Raw genomic sequence first — 19,340 nt, 5'->3', positions numbered from 1 at the left:
TTATTTAAATGTAATATAAAGTCTGTGGAGTTTTAAGTTAATTATGGAATATTTAAGACACTACCCAGAGCACTGAAATGGATTACTCAAAGTTAATTTTACCTATGGTTCCACAAGTCTGAGTCGATTGATAATAAATTATGTTCTTGATATATTCGTAATATCAATACTTGAAGTATTCTAGAGTTTCGGCAAGTATTTAACCTCTCCGCCCCCAAATGAAGTATGAGCATGTACACAGCATCAATATTTTATATTATCATCATATTTAATTTTGTTTGAATGAATGATAATTACTGAATTATATTTCTAAAGGTAGGTATATGCTCCGTTAGTCAAGCTATAAAGACATCCTTACTAGCAATGAATTTATTGGGATATTTGTTTTTGTATCCGTAAAGTTAAATGATAACTTACCTTCGTGTAACGCTTCTAAGCCAGTTTCATGTTCGTATACGGGAGCTGCAAAAAAAAAAAAAAGAAAATTATTTTCATAAACACCAAATGATAATGAAATTAAAAGCTCCAAGAATTATCATAAATATGTAATCTCAAGCATTATTATTAATTTTTTTGTACATATGATCGTTAGTTCGCTTAAAGACTCTAACAAGAATTAATAACTAAGACAGGTCACTGCCATAAGGTCTTTAGCACCACTTTTATAAAAGAAGTACATATACACAGGTATTATGAACACTTCAATTTTATTATTGTGTGTAGAAGATGATGATGAATGCACAACATAAAATAATCAACATACCACAACAAAGTCAAGTGAATTCTTACCATTAGTTTATAGTGCAACTGACTTAAGTAAATAACAACATTACTTAAGTACTTGAACTTGAGTACGCGTCCAGAGATATAGTACTTATTTGTGACTCTTGTTGTTAAATCAATGTAAAAATAAATTCTAATTAATAAAAATTCGAAAGTTTTTCATTTTTGCTTTTTATGATTCTTTCAATTATTATTCATCGATAGGCAAAACAATTTCTAACTATAATTGTCTATAAAAAGAGAATCCTTATTTCGATTCACAATAGGCAAAGAACCCAGTTTTTCGTACTTTGGATCTTAAGGTATTTCGATACCAAAACAAACGTGTTAAGAAAAACCTGAAATTTTGTGTGTCCATTAATGAGTAATGATATGAATTTTTCACAAGATACGTATATTAGGATGATTAATTGAAAAAGAATGTTTCAACTTTTTTGAATCATTTTCATAAAAGCCTATTTTATGAGTAAACTTTTGGTGTCGACTTCGGTTTATTTTTATGAAAACTTCTTTAAAATAACATAACAATGGAAGTGAAAAGAAATACTACACTAAATTTTAAGTCAGTAAAATTGAAAACCTTTAGGAACGAACAAATTAACTAAATAATAAAGACCGTCTGGTGGTACCGTTTGTATAAGACGTATTTATACCTAGCGTAATACTACTAACATATTGTTGTAAAAGAATATCAAGTTACGTTTTTTAACAGAAAAAAGTCAAATAAATCATACACATAACAGAAATAAAATAAAAAAGATTGAGAAAACACGTTTGACAAGAGCGCCCAGCAAATGAATGCAAAGAAATAACAATAATAATCATAATTTGAAGCTGAAAGAAACCACCAACAAGTATGTAACAATGATCTTAGCCTAGAATGTATGGGTGTTGGAAAACTGAAGTGGATTTGGATGGACAAAGCCAATTCAAAACATAGTACTGATTATGAAAGTCCCACAATCGAGATAGCGAATTATTTTAAATTGCGTATAACAAAATCGCTTAGAAAATTTTAATAGCTTATAACAAAACGAAATTTTTTGCAATCGTACACATGTTCTGAAGACATTTTAATCGATTTTGAACAAGAGCTGAAATAGTCAAATGTAAAATTTTTAAATTATAGTTTTTTATATTGATTATCAACTATATTGTGAAAAGCCAGAAAAATGTTATGTTTAACGGGGGCTAGGGTGGGCAAACTAGTATTTATTATAAGATTAAATACCTATATCTCCTCTACCTATGCAAGGAAAATCATCAAAAAGTTACCGTCTAATAATAAGGGTTTTTAAAATCGTATTTTTTCGGAAACAATTTTTTTTTTCGAGATGGCATTACCCACATTACTTAGTCTAACTTGTATTGTGTTGTAAATAAAACACTATATTGTACATATAATATCGGCGCTTCGAGAAGAACACAGAAGAGTGTGTATGGCAAAATAAACCACCAACAAAGGTTACAACCAACGTCGATGTTTATGTTGATTTCATAACGTTCGGTGACTGGGCCAACGAACGAGACATTCACACACATTATACACCAATATTTATATATCCAGGTCATAAAACTTAACTAAGCATCATCAACATGGTATGGTTGTCCTAAAATTAACAAAAATGTCATTCATGAATAAATGTATAAAACATAAAAAACAAGAAGACATTCAGGCGACTTAAAAGATCTTTTGACTTTATTTTGTTAGTCAGCATTCTGATGAATGAATTTGTTTTGGATTACTTTAACTGTTTTGTAATAAAATTAATCGATTAATCAAGAGAACTTTGTCGGTATGAATTAGATTATTTCGTAGACAAGTAAATTATTAAAAATAGATGAAAATTCTATTTGGAGTAAAATTCGATTAATTTTATCGTTATTTTACTTATCATTGTCATTATGAATTGAGGTAATAGTAATTACTCTGCAGAGAGAAACTCCAGAAATCTTTGGTCTTTTATTAAATTTTATAATAATTGCCTAATACAGTTTGATTTGGTTAAATAAACGATAGCCTGGGCGAATTTGCGAAATAGTCGCAAGTCGACAAACTCAAACGAACCAACACCTAATTACAACAATACTGCGGGTCTATAAAATTTTTGGTAAATTTTTTCCGAATAAAACTCGAACAAGTCTAAGTCAGTTGAAGTTACAGTAACTTATTTGAGAATGCAATATTCATTAATGACTTTGGTCGCCAAAGGAGTTTTTATAGTTTTTACGTGTGTAATTTGGTGTTATTTTAACAAATTATTGGAAGTATTTTTTCACGAGTAACTTCAAAAATGTATAAATCAATACATTATAATTCTTCAGCAATATACTTTTTCTATACATGAAATATTATCTGCGTAAAAATTACATCACTGAATTACACAGTCCGCAGAAAGTAATGGAGTATCAATATACTTATCACTAAAGCTACTAAATATATAAAAGTATAGAAATCAAACAACGTTAAATTAAAAAAAATTATAATTAACGTCTTTCATTTGGGCATTATTTTATCTCATGATATAAAAAAAAATCCATACATAATAAATAATAATAAAAAGAATGATGATACATAATTTGTGTTTTATGGCCAGATTTTTGGTTTTATTAATGGATATGAATATACAGAACGAATGAATTCTAACTGTTTATAGTCAAATTAGCCAGTGGACGTTCTTCGTACGTTCCAAATATTATTATTATATAATACTTATAGACATTATACACGCATTCAATTCGATTCTAACTGTATATACATAAATAATCATAAAAATATTTATTAAAATAAAAAATCAAAAAAATGAAAAACGATGCCTGCAGGTTATGCAACTTTAAAATAAAAAATACTATTTCTAAAAATAACTTTGCTATATTACTATTAATAGTTTGTTACATAAACTATTATTATGATTACGAAATCAAATTTTTATTATTATTAATATTAGTTTTTTATTTTTAAAGATAAGAAATATGCACTAAATATATATCTCAGCACTATGCGTACGAATTTAAATAATTAGTTATATATTTAAAAAAGAGAAAAAAAACGTTGTGTGTATATTTAAAACAAATTAATGTAATTTTTTTTCACTATAACTTGTCAGTTTATATAAATAATTTATATGTACAACGCGAGAAAAGATTAATTTATTATGCGCGTAAGACAGGCAACGAATTTAATTCATTCTTTTAATGAAAATTGTATTTTATTATATTGAAAATATAAATTTGATTGTATCAAAAATTCAGGTAATAAACTAAAAATAATTCGGAATACACATGGATCCTTTAAGAAGCTTCATCAGCTTTCCTTTCTTGCACAAGACATAGATATCTGCTCCTTGATACATTTATTCATATACTTTATGATATTCCCAACCAGATCGTAAAATGTTGTTTGTATTTTGTTTATTTTTAATTAAAAAACTACAAATTTTTAATTAAGTAATGTTTTTCGGTTATAATTTATGCTTAAGAACATATTTTATTGCAATCTACTCAGGATATATCGATTTTTTAAATTTTTAATATCGTCATCTAGTTTATAGCGTTCTTTTAATCTGGTGAATTCCAGTAGTGAATGTACCATGACAAAAAAATGAAATTGTTTATAGCTAATTTATCATAGTTGGTTAAGTTCGATTCCCACCGTCGCAACAAAATTAATTTAATTAATAGTTGTGATGGGCTGGTGTAGTGCATGGTATATGCATGGTATATGCATGGAAGAGGTGCACCGAGTCTCTGAAATTGAGGAGATGATAAATGAAATTATCAGCGGAAAGATGATAAAACTCATTTACGGTATCACAATGGGCTCTATAGCCTAAGTGTGTCCTTAGTGGGCAGCCTTTATAACCTAACTGGCAAATAGAAACAAATGAAAATATGTTTCTTAATTTTTTTGAAGATTTAATTGTATTATTTTATGATGTTTTAAAACAAACATCGATCTTTGAAACTGAAATTCCATCTAGATATTGGAATTCAAGTAAAATGTCTAGGAAATACACAATTATTTACATGTTAGGATCCTAAAAAAATGGTGAAAGAGTTTGGCCGATGAATTTATTTGTTTTGATGCATATTTACTACGCCAGAGGACAGAGTGTAGTAAAAAAACTTTTAAGGAAACATAAGGCTTTAATATAAAAAACTATCGTTCTCATGAGCTTTCATTAGAAGATAACAGATTATTTTTCCGTATGTTAGTCAAACACACCAAAAGATAATTAAGTACTTACCAGAAGATACAAAAGAAATATACGGTAAGAGGAATACGTGATTGTATGATTCATATTCGCTGTATTTAGTAGGGAAATGAACTTTATTGATTTCCAAGATCACGATTTATCAATCTTGTTGATCAAAACAATAAAATGAAACGTCCAAACATTCATAAAAATTGAAAATCAAAATCAAAAGAATATTTTATTACTACCTTTAATTATATATCAATTATGCTATTGAGAGGTTCAATTTAAATCAATTTTACAATTATAATCATCTTTTTAAAATAATATAAATTTAAACAAAAAAATGGGTAAGTCATGAAATTATAGTTTTTACCTCCATGTAATAAATAATGTTTTGAAAAACTAAAACATGAGGTTACGAATCGTTGATAAGATTTTGCTATCATGAGAAATCCTCAATTGCGTGCCAAAATTATTTTGTAATTCAAATTGAGCATTGTAGAAGATGCTCTCTTTGTCAATAGAAATGAAGCTTTTTATATTTTTAAACAATTTTTCATTATATTTTTTCTAATAGTTTGCATATCACAGCGATCGATAGCTTTTTAATTTAATGTCTTTTCAATCTTGATATAATAAATACGTTTGTAAAATGGTGGAAGCGCATATAAAAACATGTATAAGATCTTTTTATTGAATGACAGAATTGGATTTGAATATGAACAGATTTTATTTAAATTCATTATTTCATAAAAAAAATATTTGCAATATTTCATCTCTATATATTTTAAATGCGAAAGTAAGCATGTTTGTTTGTTTGTATAGCTCACACTACAGAATAACACATAATTTATAAAAATATATTAATAAAAATAAAAAAAATTTAAAAATTAATTTAATTTGACATTACCATAAATTACAGATATCTGTAAAAATAGTCATTATAAAATGTTTCAAGGAAATCTATTCTGATGTACTCAATAAATAATTACGACTATTATACATTTAAAAAAATAGAAAACCATACATATATTTTACGTGTGTATAGAAAGGGGACAAGGGAGAGCAATCTTTATTATGTACTTTTAAACCCAGCGAAACGGGTGGGTATCACTCTAGTCAATAATAAATAAAAGTATAGTTGGTTGTAAAAGTAATTTTTGGAAATTAAATGCAAATTCTAATTGTTAAATCATTGTTAAATCATTTTACTTTAATCTCTATTTCCCAATTTAATTTCGAATGTGGTATGAACTAAACTAAAAAATGTCAATTGGAAAACTGTTCTTTTTAGCATTAAAACTATTTTTCACACAAATTTTCATTTTAAACTTACAGACTGTGTCAAATTTACAGTGAATCAATTACGGATGTGAACAATGCAATCAAGTTAATATTCTTTCTTTATCTTCCCTACAATTTTTATCCCAAAATGTATTTCCATTAATAAGTTAAATTAAGTTCCGTTGCTCACTATTTTCATTATAACTAATTCCACCTGACTATAATAGTTTTATTAACTATAAGGTATGTATTTAAGCATTATGAAATCAATAAAATAATTTTCATATCATACAATAAATTAAAAACTGGTTGTAAATCAAACTATGCATACTTTTAATATTATTTATCTTTGTCTTACAACTAGAGGCAACCAATATTTTATTCTTTTGATTGTGTTATGCATTTATTATTAAATATTATTCATAGGTATAAAGAGTGATTAAAAATGGGTTATAAATTTTTGAATTTAAATGTAAAACAAAACGGTAAGAGATATCAATATGATTTATTATTTTTATTTTTGACTAAGACATTATGCCATGGCATTTTTATTTAAAAATAAATAAGTGTATATTATAATTTTTCCGAGATTAAGGAAAATTTTCATCTTCAAATATACGATCAAATAACACCTCCATACCACACTTTTATTTTTGTAAAAGTGATTCATGAACATATTTTTACCGTAAAGAGGCATGTGGGATTTCTTAGCTCAAAAGATTTTTTTTGTGTTTAAATACGTTATTTCAAGAAAAAATCGATATTGTCAATTTTCGCTTAAACGGCTTCGTGAATATGTAAAACTATCGTTTGAGTTAAGAATGACGTAAATAGTCATATTTAGAAGTTTGAAGTTGTAAATAGATCATACATATTGATTGCCATGGCAAAATTAAACAAAAATCATATTTTGGTATCTCATACTCTTATGTTATCATTTAAATTTTTTTGATCACCTTTATATATATAATTGCAGGTCACTAACTTAATCAAATTATTATAGTGTTGAATTATTATTGTTTAATAATAATTTATAATTTATATAATAAAATGATTCATATCATTTTGTATTATTTTTGTTCGATTATTTATTTGAATAAATATATTGTTAACTGAGGATTTTTATTTTGATAAAAAAACACCATCAAATCTGGCTTTTAATCTTAAGAAAATTCGTGACATTCATTCGTCGCATAAACCGTAAGCGTTTACCGTATATGAAAATTTATACATAACTGAGATGACGTTAAAGTCATGATATATCTGGGATCTTGCATACCTTACTCAGGAAAAACGTTAGTACATCACTTCATATTTTAAAGCCATTGTGTTTTTGCTTTTTGTTTGCTATTTTTTACAGCGTTAATTTATAAATTAAGAAATTTATATTTCATCAATATCAATTTATTGCCTAATCATAAATATCTAAAAAATGAAATCATTTTTTTTGAAGACTTAGACTTATGTTTCATCCTGTCTATACTAGTGCCAATTCTGGGATAGAACATTAGCAACGATCTAACAATAAGTTAACTTATTTATCAACTCAAGTGGCTTAGTTGGTTACATCGTAACCATTTCTGTAAGCGGTTTACCTAGGGTAGCGGATTCGATTCCCTCGTGTGTCCCTCGTGGACAGTCAATTCAACCTCACCTAACCTATTCATAATTTAACGTTACATTTTGCACCAAAATAGAAAATTTGAAACAATTTTTAACGGTGCGACATTCGTAGAAACACCATAATAGTTAAATTATTAATATTATTTGACTTTTTTTATTCAGAATGAAGTTATTTTGCTTCGTAACTAGTATAAAGATAAAAATTAAAATAAATTTCTTGAAAATATTAAACTGTAAGTGATATTATTAAATTGTAAAAATATTATGTTAAATAATATTTTTCTCTTATTTGACAGAGAAAATAGCTTATTTAATTAAAATGATTTTCCATATAATCATATAAACATATATATCTACATATTAAAAGTAAAATCATGTAATAGGAAAATGGAAGGAAACATGATGCAATTTTCCATTACTAGAATTAGAGGAAAAATATCTATATCTGTACACTATACATATATATATTGAATAGTCATGTATTTTTTTTTTCGTACCAAGCAGGCAACAGCTAACGGGGATTATTCATAGTTTATTGAAGAGTATATTTTTTCCAAGAGTATTTCTAGCTGTATACGGACAATAATATTTTCATTGATGTATTGGATGTTTTAGTATTGATTGGCAAAGTTTTGATTTGTTTCCCAAGAATAAAGAAATGTATTTCACCAATCCAGCGTCTTTTTTCAATTATTTTGAATAAATTACATTGTTTCTGGAAGGTTAACAATAAAACAACCGGATTTCCGGAAAATTGTGCCTATAAATTCAGATAACTGTAAATACTCCATTGTTTTATTAAAAGGATGCTTATCAAAACTAATCTCGAAAATATTTTGTAATTCAATTTTTACCTGCTTATGTAAGAATGTGATTATGTTCTGGAAGATCTGTCGAGGATAGCAAGGGTTCCGTAGGGTAACACTGATTACCGTATTTCAAAAAAAGCTTATTCCTTTAGCTGAGGAAGGGCATGTGCCTCTTTTTTAACATCGAAGAATGGGGCTTGTTTTATGTTTGTATGCACCCCTTTTGTATATATCCTTTCGCCGGAAATATTACGTTTTGAAAAGTATTAAAATAAGGCTACGCTTAGGTCATGTGTTTATAAATAGAAGTAGATAAATTTTTTATGGAAATAGGCCCATATGGAGTTCTGTGTTTACAGTCGTTATCAGACTATTTAACTTTTTTATTTTCGATTATAATTACGTGGTCAAGGAAGCGACCCTGAAACATTCAGTACCTGCATATAACAAACATCTATGCACCACTACTCTAGAGTATATATAGAGTATTGCAATGAGATCTTTAATCCCTTATGAATAAAATATAAATAGATTTTGGGGGCGTTATAGTTGATTGAAGCTTTCATATTATCATGAATAAAATGCATTGAACGTTATGTGGTGGGTATATGATAATACATTATATAGAGATGAATCAATCGATTACTAACTAACAAAACTACTTGTAGGTGATTTATTTTGCACATGTGTGTATGTACAGGATGATTTGTTGGCTTATCAAGTAGTTGTATAATACAGCTGATGATATAGTAAGATAAATAGTAAATATGGGACTGTAGTCTATATCATTTGTCAGAAAGTTATTCTGAGATCGATAGTAATAGGTCATTTTTTGGTGTAGATGTTAACTAATAGTTGGCTTAGTCTTGTTTTCATTTTTCCATGTTGTATGAGGTCAATATTTTATCTAGTCGAACAGGACCAACTTCAAGACTATGAAAGTCTATGTCACCTTCTTCCTTCTATCCGACTATATTTTTATTGCTCAGCTAGCAAATCATCCTGTATAGCTAGTCGTATACAAATAAAATTCATTGAAAATTGGTTTGGTTGTATATACTAAAAATGTGTCTGTGTTTATTCAGACATAATAAATTCCTTTTTAATCCTCACTAATAAATGTTATGGGTTGATGGTTATACGGTTATGTTAAAAAATCGAGTAGAGTTTGGTAGTTTATTTGATAAATTATGTTCCATTTGCGGATCAATCCATGTTATCCGTATTTAAATACATCATATCCATAAAATTAGTGGCTATTTAGATTGTTAATTTGGTAAATATAAAATTTTATATTATGAGTCTAAATTTGTAAATTTTATTTATGGGTATTTATTTTTATACATCTCGATAATATCTACATAATTATTAATTTTGGACTTCGATCAAAAATTTGAATATGTCCAAATCTAAGAAATGAAATGTTGCAGTAACGAGTAAGCATCAATGAATCTAAGAAATTTTAAACTGGTCTCGGTGTTCGCATTCTATGAATAGAAATATTTTATGAAATTGGCGGTAGCGACTATAAAAGAGTTTCAAGAGATAAAGTAACTGTAGTTTAAGGAACAGTGTAAGATAGACGACCGCCCAAAGTTGAAAAAATCTACGTAATATGATGACTAACTTGGTTTTCCATAGAAACGCGTACGTCATATTACTGGATTTATTTTAAAATTCTGTTAAGCAAAGTTAAATGCATGCTTTTCAATGAAACTTAACAATTTAAGTTGTTAAAAATACCATTTATTTAATTGAGTTAAAATACAATTCATAATTTTCTTGAAAATATAATTTATGTAATTTTCTTAAATACTTTTTAATGTATTTTAAGATGGGAAATTTGGAACTTTTTCAAAATCACACACTTCTATGCACCACTTTGAATAAAAATAAGAAAAATCAGTATTCACACAAACGAACTTAAAAATAAACTTTATAAATAGAAAATAATTTTTCTATAATGAAAATTTATCATAGAAATAAAAACGGTTTACAAAAGGAATTATCAAACAATGTAATATTGTGCTTACAAATTTATTGTTTATATAAATAAGTCATACGATACGAAATTTTCACTAAGGGATGACAAAACAAATCATTATCTGCAGTGTTTCCACCCACACTGAACTATAAATAAATAAATCATGATTCTGTTGTATACAACATAGATACATTCAGATACACCAGATACAAGTTCGACCAAGACGATTGATCTCTATATATTATAAATGCGAAAGTAAGAATGTTTGTTTGCTTGTTTGTTTGTTACGCTTTCACGCCAAAACTAGCGAATGGTTTTAATGAAACTGTACAGCAATATAGCTCATACTTCAGAATAACACATGAGATATAATTCAAGGATATATTAATAAAAAAAAAATTAATTCCATTTGACATTACCATAAATTAGTGATTTCTGTAAAAGTAGTCATTTGATATTACCATAAATTACAGATTTCTGCAAAAATAGTCAATATAAAATATTTTACGGCCATATTTTCTGATATACTATTATACATTTAAAAAATAGAAAACCATACATATATTTTATCTGTGTAAAACAAACCGTACTATTTTTTCGAGTGTTATAGAAAGGGGATAAGTGAGAGCAATTTTTATCAATCTTTACTTTTAAACTCAGCGAAGCGGCTGGGTATCACTCTAGTACATAATAAAAATGTAATCATGTTATATAAATAATATGAAGTGAAGTGTAACAATATATAAAATAAACTTGATTGAAATTGCCAAGAGAATCATCAATTCCTTTTCTATTCATTATATTTATTGTGAGGGTACCGAAAATGGAAGTACATGTGTTTAGACAGTTTTTCATTCAACAATATTTTCCTTACACCAACACAGATTTTCTTTTTACATTGTATGTAGTTGGTACCTATGTAAATAAAAGAAAAAAGGTTTGTTTACTCATGAGAGTACCTACGGCAAATACGGTATTATTCTGTTTACAAATAGAATATAAAGTCAAACGTGCAAATAAGATAAATTTTTACACACAGATTTGTCAACCTTTTTTTTTGTAGAAAATAAATTTTTCTAGGTAGAAAGGTAAAATACAGATTGAAAAAACAAATGCCAACGACCGGGATTTACTATTATGTATATATTGTACGAAGTTAAAAAATCCTGGGTTTTGTTAGAAGAAAAAAGTTTTATATAGACAAAACAGAATGACTATCTATTATCTAATAGTACTGTCCTTATAGAACGCAGCAGACACTTTCCTAATCTTTTTTAGGTTTATTTTATTAGACCATTTATCTATCTAGGGGATCCGAAAAAATTTATATGTATGTTATTTTCGCAAGTTTTTAATTTTTAAATATTAAGTTGGAGAATTAATCGTTAATTTTAAAGCTTCCAATAACATGAATAATTACACTGTTCAATTATAGTTGTTTATACTGGGATCGGTCACTAAATAATTAGACAAAGAAAGTTATTTTTTTTGATTCGACTTATTAATTAATACACAAAATTAAAATCTTTGGTAATGCTTTTAGTTTTTGTCTCGAAATTTTATAATCAGCCACTCTCATCGACGTTTTTTTCATAAGTATATTTGATATATGTGTTTCGAAATAAATAAGTTTAATCTATTTTCATTGAAAAATTTCATACAATTTTTATACCAAAGAAGGCAAAAAAATTATTTCCACAAAGAATAATATATTGTTTCATTAAAAATGTTGTATTTTTTGGGAAGAACTGTACAGGGTATCAAAATAAAGACGATGAACTATAATTGAACGAATAAATCATTATTTATATTTTCATATTCTCATTAATTTGTGAAAAAGATGAATCACATACATCACAAATATGTCTAACACAGAAGAGATGGCTTACAATAAACGAAGTTTTGGGTACAGCATGTTTGCTCGTAGTCAAATAGAAAATATAATATATCACAAAAATACGAAAATAGTTAGGGGAAGAAATTTTTTTTATAAAAGAAGGAATTATTGTACTAAATCTCTGTGTATATACACATTCGAATTAAAGTATTTAGGTGATTTTATTGTGTATGGGAGATAGGATTTCCATGCATCTGTCGTTAGTTAAATTTTTATTTATTTTAAGTAATTAAATGAAATTTTAATCTGCCTTAACGGAAAATAATTAGGGGAGGTCAGATTCAATGCAATTAACGAGATTTTATGATTGTAGGACTTCGACTGCAGACTCATCTTAAGTGTTATACTTACATATTACTATTTTTTTCACAAATTCTAACTCAAATCAAAAGTTTTTAATAAACTTTCTTGTCATTTCGATGATACGTGTGTGTAGAACTTTATTAATTTTTTGCGCATCTTAAAATTACACAAGTATATATAATAAAACAGTAAAGCACGTGTTTAATTCACGTCAGACAGATATGGTTGAATAATTTTGCTTGAATATTTAAAAAATTTCGATTAAATAATAATAAAAAAACCTACAGATAAAAGACAATTTATTAATAATAATAAAATAAAAGTTATTAATATCAATTTTTTTAAATTATACATTTAAAAAGGTACACACTTATTTTTTTAAATAAATATTTTATTAATTTGAAAAGAATTTCATTTATTTATCTTTAGTAATTATTATATTATTTAAATTAAATGACGCTTGCAAATCTACATAAGTCTAATATATTATTAAATAATCTTGAAAAGAAATGAAATGAAAATACTTGTTATTAAATGTTTTTATTTCATTAAAATTCAATTAAGTAATTTAAGATTAAATTATATAAAATTAGGAAAAAGTGCTCCTGGAAAATATTTTTTCCTCTCTTTACAAAAACTCCTCGAATTTTACTATAAAACAACTGAACTCTAAATAGATGAGTGGCATTTTTAACCGACTTTAAAAAAGGATAAGGTTCATAATTGGACTTAATTTTGTTTAAATGTTTGTTACCTCAGAACTTTCGACTAGGTGAACCGATTTTGATTTTTTTTTTATTTGAAAGTGGTACTTTTCGTGTGGTCCCATTTCAATTTCGTTCAGTTTTGACAATGGCATCCATGAGAAAACCATATAATTCTTAAAGCATTATGTGCGCTACAAATAGATGAATAACTCATTATCACGCTAACCAATGACAAATTAGTTAGTGTACTTCAGATTCACTAAAACTCACAAAATAAAAACACCGACTTCAAAAAAAAAAAAACTGAACCAAAATAAATTAATATGCACTAAAAAGTAAAAATGCAGTTAAAATTATTGTTATTTTTAGAGTTAGTGTCAGCGAAGGAAATGTAGCAAACTGTTCTGTCCCAGTGGTTCCTTTGGCTTACATCCCAGTATGCAATGCTTTCAATGCACTTTTCAATGAACTTTAAGCAAAAAAACTATTGACAAGTTTTTCAGGTATGGAACCCTAAAATTACACTTGAAGCATTGCTAAGAACACTTTCTATTAAATAATCTTTTTCAAGTTGAACCGTTTAAAAATGAATGTCCTTTATTTTCACACACGATTTCAGTAACGTTTGCAACTTCAATAAAATTCAAACTTGACAACTTCAATAAAATTAAATATCTATTAAAAATCAAAATGAAATAAAAATATTTAACAAATATATGTTAATATATAAAATTAAATAATAAATATTTGAAGAAAAAAAAACAGTTATAAATGATTAAATAACTGCATTAAAGAATGATATAAATATGTTATTTACAATTGTGTGTTAATTCTTCTCTGCTTATATCATCTACAAAAGACCAAAATACCTTTTTTTTTATTTTGATAATGCTCTATTAACTTGTTTTGGAAATGTTCACATACATATTTTATATTTTGGTCATAACAATAAATAAATTGATTGTAATATGTTTATTTCTTTTAATGGCACTGGTTTTGTTGGGTTTATTGGTTTACATTCATCATAATATTTTTCTCCGTTATAATTTTATTTTATGGTTTACAAACATGTTAATTTATGAATTAAACATTTATTTTGGAAGGTGTAAAAGTTATAAAATAATTAATCAATGAGTATTTTTCTAAATTGATTTTTTGTTGTGATTGGGTTTCATGGTCATGAAAACAATATTTCTATAAAGTTTTTATATGATAATTCAATTGGCTTCGTGGCTTCGTAGCGCCTGAACGGGTGAACCGATTTTAATTTTTTTGGTTTCATTTGAAAGGCAATTTAAAAGAGAGTGTTTTTAGTTGTAAGTATGTTTCAAATGCAAGCTAAGGTTTCCGTATCCGAAAAAACTAAAAAATTGGCGACGATTATCAATAGGTAATTCAAAACAATAATTCAAAAGAACAAAGTCAGCTCAAATATTTCAATTTCAATTAAAATATTTCAAAAAGTTTGTCCCAAAAAATGATAGCTCTATAAGTATCCTTTTCATCTCATGTTTAGTGTTTATCTGTGCGTTTATGTGTTTCTCAAGTGGCATCGTAGCCCCTAAACGGTTGAACCGATTTGATTGAGAACATTTCATAGCAAAGTTTCCAAAAATCGGTAGTCAAGTTCTTCTATGTACACTTGGTTTTGTTCCTTCATATACTACAGTTATTCATAAGATGCAGAGACTATTTTAGTGCAGTTCCAACACGCAGTGGTGATGTTTTATCAGTTTCGATGCTATTGAATTTATTTGCAAATAATTCATAACTATGGTACAAAACCATGACCAAAATTCAATAATTTCTGTGAATTTATTAAATTAATGACCTATCTATAAATGAAATATTTACTATAAAAATAAAAAAAAAATTGTAAAAGGTCAATGGTCAATAATGATCAATCAGTATAATATATCTCAACACAGTGGATAAATAAACCACCCATAAAGGTATATAAATACAAGGAGGCATCTCTCATGATAAATGAATGGGTCATCAATTTTCATGTCTACAAAGTGTATTTAACAATTTGATGTTGTGAACACCAGAGATAGAATATACAAACACATCAATTCGTATAAAATCAATCATTTAGTTAATGTGACATAAACTGTATTTTATTTTTTAAGAATCACACAGTAATTATTATTTTAAACGATATCTTTTTATCTTCGCAAATTAATCATTGATAGAACGAAAGATACATGAACTTCGATGACAAAGTAAAAAACTTGATGCCATTTCTAGGTCAAAGATTGTTTATTCGTTGTGTGTGTAGTCATGGTAGGGACAATAAAATCGTTGCCAGCACTTCCAGTTAAAAATTTTTGACGATAAAGGAGGCTGTTATGACTAATTTGCAATTCTTAACATGTTAATGTTATAGAAAATGTCAAATTAAAATTATTGAAAAATACTAATTAATTAAATTTAATGCATTAAAAATTGTGAAAATAAGAAATCAAATTGCACAAATATTATTTTTCAAATGTAAATTATCAAAATTATTTATTTAAATTTGTGAGACAATATATTAAATTTTCAATGCAAGACATAAATGCAATCCATACACTTATATATACATCTATACTTCTTTAATTAAAGTAGTGTATCGTTACCATGGAAACGCTTCCAATAAAACTCACGCACGGCGCGAATATAACAGAGTCATATACGATTTTTTGTGTTAGTATATTGTCGATAGTGTAACTATTTTATATGGGTATAAACAAACAATCAAAAATAAAATTTAACAAGTATCAAAATGATTCGATTTTTGATATTATTTTCAACATAATGTAAGAATCGAAAGTAAAATTTACCAAAAATGCCCCACACGTAAAACAACATGGCTTTAGTGATGAGTATTTAGAACGATTGTATTTTATGGTGGAAACGCATGGAAGAAATATGTTTTAAAACAATTCTATTACTCTTATTGTAATTAATTAGTAGTTTTTAATTAGAAACCGAAAAAGTGTTTTAAAATTCGATGATGCAAAGTCGTATCGCTTTCAAAAGTATAAAGATGATAGACAAATAATAGTTTATATATTCTTATCTATAAAAATCTTTCTGGATAATGTAAACATCTCACTATGATCCCGCGATTAATTGATTTGATAAGGTTTTAATATCTTTAAAATAATATAATCGTTCAAGTTGATTTTATGTAAATCGATCGAAATTTTAATAAATATAATAATATAAATATTTTAAATTTATGGTAATTTATTCCTTTCAATTTTTACCTCTATATTTGGCTTGAACGAAGGATATCTATGGAGATCTATTCCATATGCAAAGAACTTTTTCAAAGGGATATTTTCGTTTTATGATATTTCAAAAATTACAATTTTAAGTATATAATTTTACAGGCTATGAAAATCATTCGGCTATTCTTGATCGACGGTTTCGACAGCCGCGATGTCGCTCATTGTGGCATATTTGCGGTGATGTGGGAACTATTTGAAACTCTTGGAAAAGTTAAGCATGATAATATCCTTAACTGTAGAGAGAAAAACATAGTTTTACAAAATTAACCCGTTAGTGAATTTAAAAAAAAAATCTAGTGGTGTTGTGGGACACCCGTCAGGACCTATATTATGCTCGTACAAATTGACAGATATAAAAAGATTTTTACATTTTCGATTCATACAATTGAATCGATTGTATGTAATTTTTATATATAGTGTTTCCAGGTCTAAAACATAATCAGTTCATAAATCGAAATATTAACTTTTATATGGCCAAACTATTTCTGTATATTGAAGTCTGCAGACGCTTTGTGCTCAAACTACATATTTACATTATGCATTTAATTTGTCTTAAGAGACGTAGGGAGTCAAGTGTAAGTAGCCAATACAGTACTTTTAAATCGTTTTCTGACATATTAATGCATTTTTAAACAAAGCATTTTTCAAGTATTTGAAAAATGTTTTTTTCTCTTCAAAACTGATTTATGTCAAAAAAAAAAACGGTGTGTTTGTGTTAATGACCTTGTACAAAAAAAACCCACTTCTTATTTTAATTGAAGGCATCACATATTAATATTCAAATGTAAAAACATCTATGTAAATGTGATCGAACGTGATTCGAAATACGTAATAATTACTTGAATTCCGAATAAAATATCACAAAGACAAAACATGTCAATAATATGATGTTTTACTATTATTTCCATTATTTTTAAGGTGGCTTACTGGTCTGCTTGAACTATAACAAATATAATTCCTAATAAAGTATTTCAATTATACCATTTGCAAATAATTTTGATTATTTTATTCTGTACCATAAACTACTATCGTGATATTGCATTTAATTGGTGTCTTCATCTGAATCTATTTATATAACAAATGTTTTATCCTATGCCTGGTGCTACACGGAATCGTGCAAATTTGAAAACGTTGCAAAATAAAAATAAATCCATTAGATTAGGTTATATTGACTGTCTACGAAGAACACAGTCAGGCTATAGAGCCCATTGTGATACCATATATGTGTTTTACCACCTTTCCGCTGATAATTTCATTTACTAGCCCCTCAATTTCAGAGGCTAAGTGTACCTCCTTCATGCATATATCATGCACTATACCAGCCCATCACAACTATTAATTAAATTAATTATATTGTGACGGCGGGAATCGAACACGCTACCTTAAGCTTACCGCGGACGGAATTGATTACGCCTTAACCAATTGAGCTGACAGGACGACCATTTTTCCAAAAATTTTTTTATTACCATATTAAAGCGTTAAAGAAAATTACAAAAATTGAATTTTTAAGTAATTAATTCACTTAAAAATACAATTAATAGATTTTCTTTCAAAGATTTTTGTTTTACAGCGTTTTTAAAATCGCTCATTTCTCTGCTTCAACCAATTTATATTCGAAACTTCTCACCCTATAGAAATGATACTGTATAAATAAAATGAAAATTTACATTATACAAACATTATTTATTTGGTGTGATATATATTATTGCATTAATTATTTTTACACCCTCTGTATTTTAAATTCGCCAATATTTTTATCTACCCTAATGGTTTTATTTTATTTTGATATTGCAAAACAATGTTAAGCATTGCAATATAAAAGCTATTATTGAAATTCCTAATCCAGTTTTAAGGATCGTATTTTTTCTATAAATATCATTTTGTAAGTGGAAATTGAAGAAAATACATTTATTGTCTACAAATTTTTTAGAATAATAAACACTCCTATCAATTTTTAGCAGTACTAATAATCTATTTGGCCTGTGATAGTTTTATTTTCATTTTCAAGCCAGTCAAAGTGGGGTTCGCTGTTTGCTTAAAAATGTTTCATATGAGAGAGCCAATCTCAAGCAATGCATAATCAATTAAATAAAAAGTTCTTGAGGTAATAATAAAATTCCATGGGTAATAAATAAAATTCCTACCGAATAACTGAACAGTAGAGTATGCCTGTTAGGATTAGAATAATTATTAAAAAATTCGATCAAAATCTGATATTACGAACAAGTTTATATTAATATTACCTCCCATAAGTTTGCGGTATAAATCATTTATAACTTCTGGAAAATATTTTATAATAATAATCTTTCAAGATTTCAAACTAATTTAAATATGTCATATTAATATGATCAATGATGTATTTGCTAGGTGATTTCAATCTAATTTCAATGTTCGATTCAATAAAACTGAATCAATGTTAATCAAGTTAATATTTTTATAATCATGTCGACATTCAGTTTTTTTCAATATTTTT

The 19,340-nt window shown here is 26.8% G+C and overlaps 1 protein-coding gene across 1 annotated transcript in view; it reads right to left on the bottom strand.

The window, feature by feature from the left end:
* Nucleotides 1–19,340, bottom strand: part of LOC123296859 (titin) — a 111,220-nt gene that overhangs the window by 13,328 nt on the left and 78,552 nt on the right. Inside the window, exon 4 of the mRNA XM_044878535.1 lies at nt 418–462. Within this exon, the coding sequence (XP_044734470.1) occupies nt 418–462 (45 nt within the window). The remainder of the gene's footprint in view (nt 1–417; nt 463–19,340) is intronic.

This window comes from Chrysoperla carnea, chromosome 3, assembly GCF_905475395.1.
Source record: "Chrysoperla carnea chromosome 3, inChrCarn1.1, whole genome shotgun sequence".
Classification (NCBI taxonomy): Eukaryota; Metazoa; Arthropoda; class Insecta; order Neuroptera; family Chrysopidae; genus Chrysoperla; species Chrysoperla carnea.
This window is presented reverse-complemented; position numbering and strand designations above follow the sequence as displayed.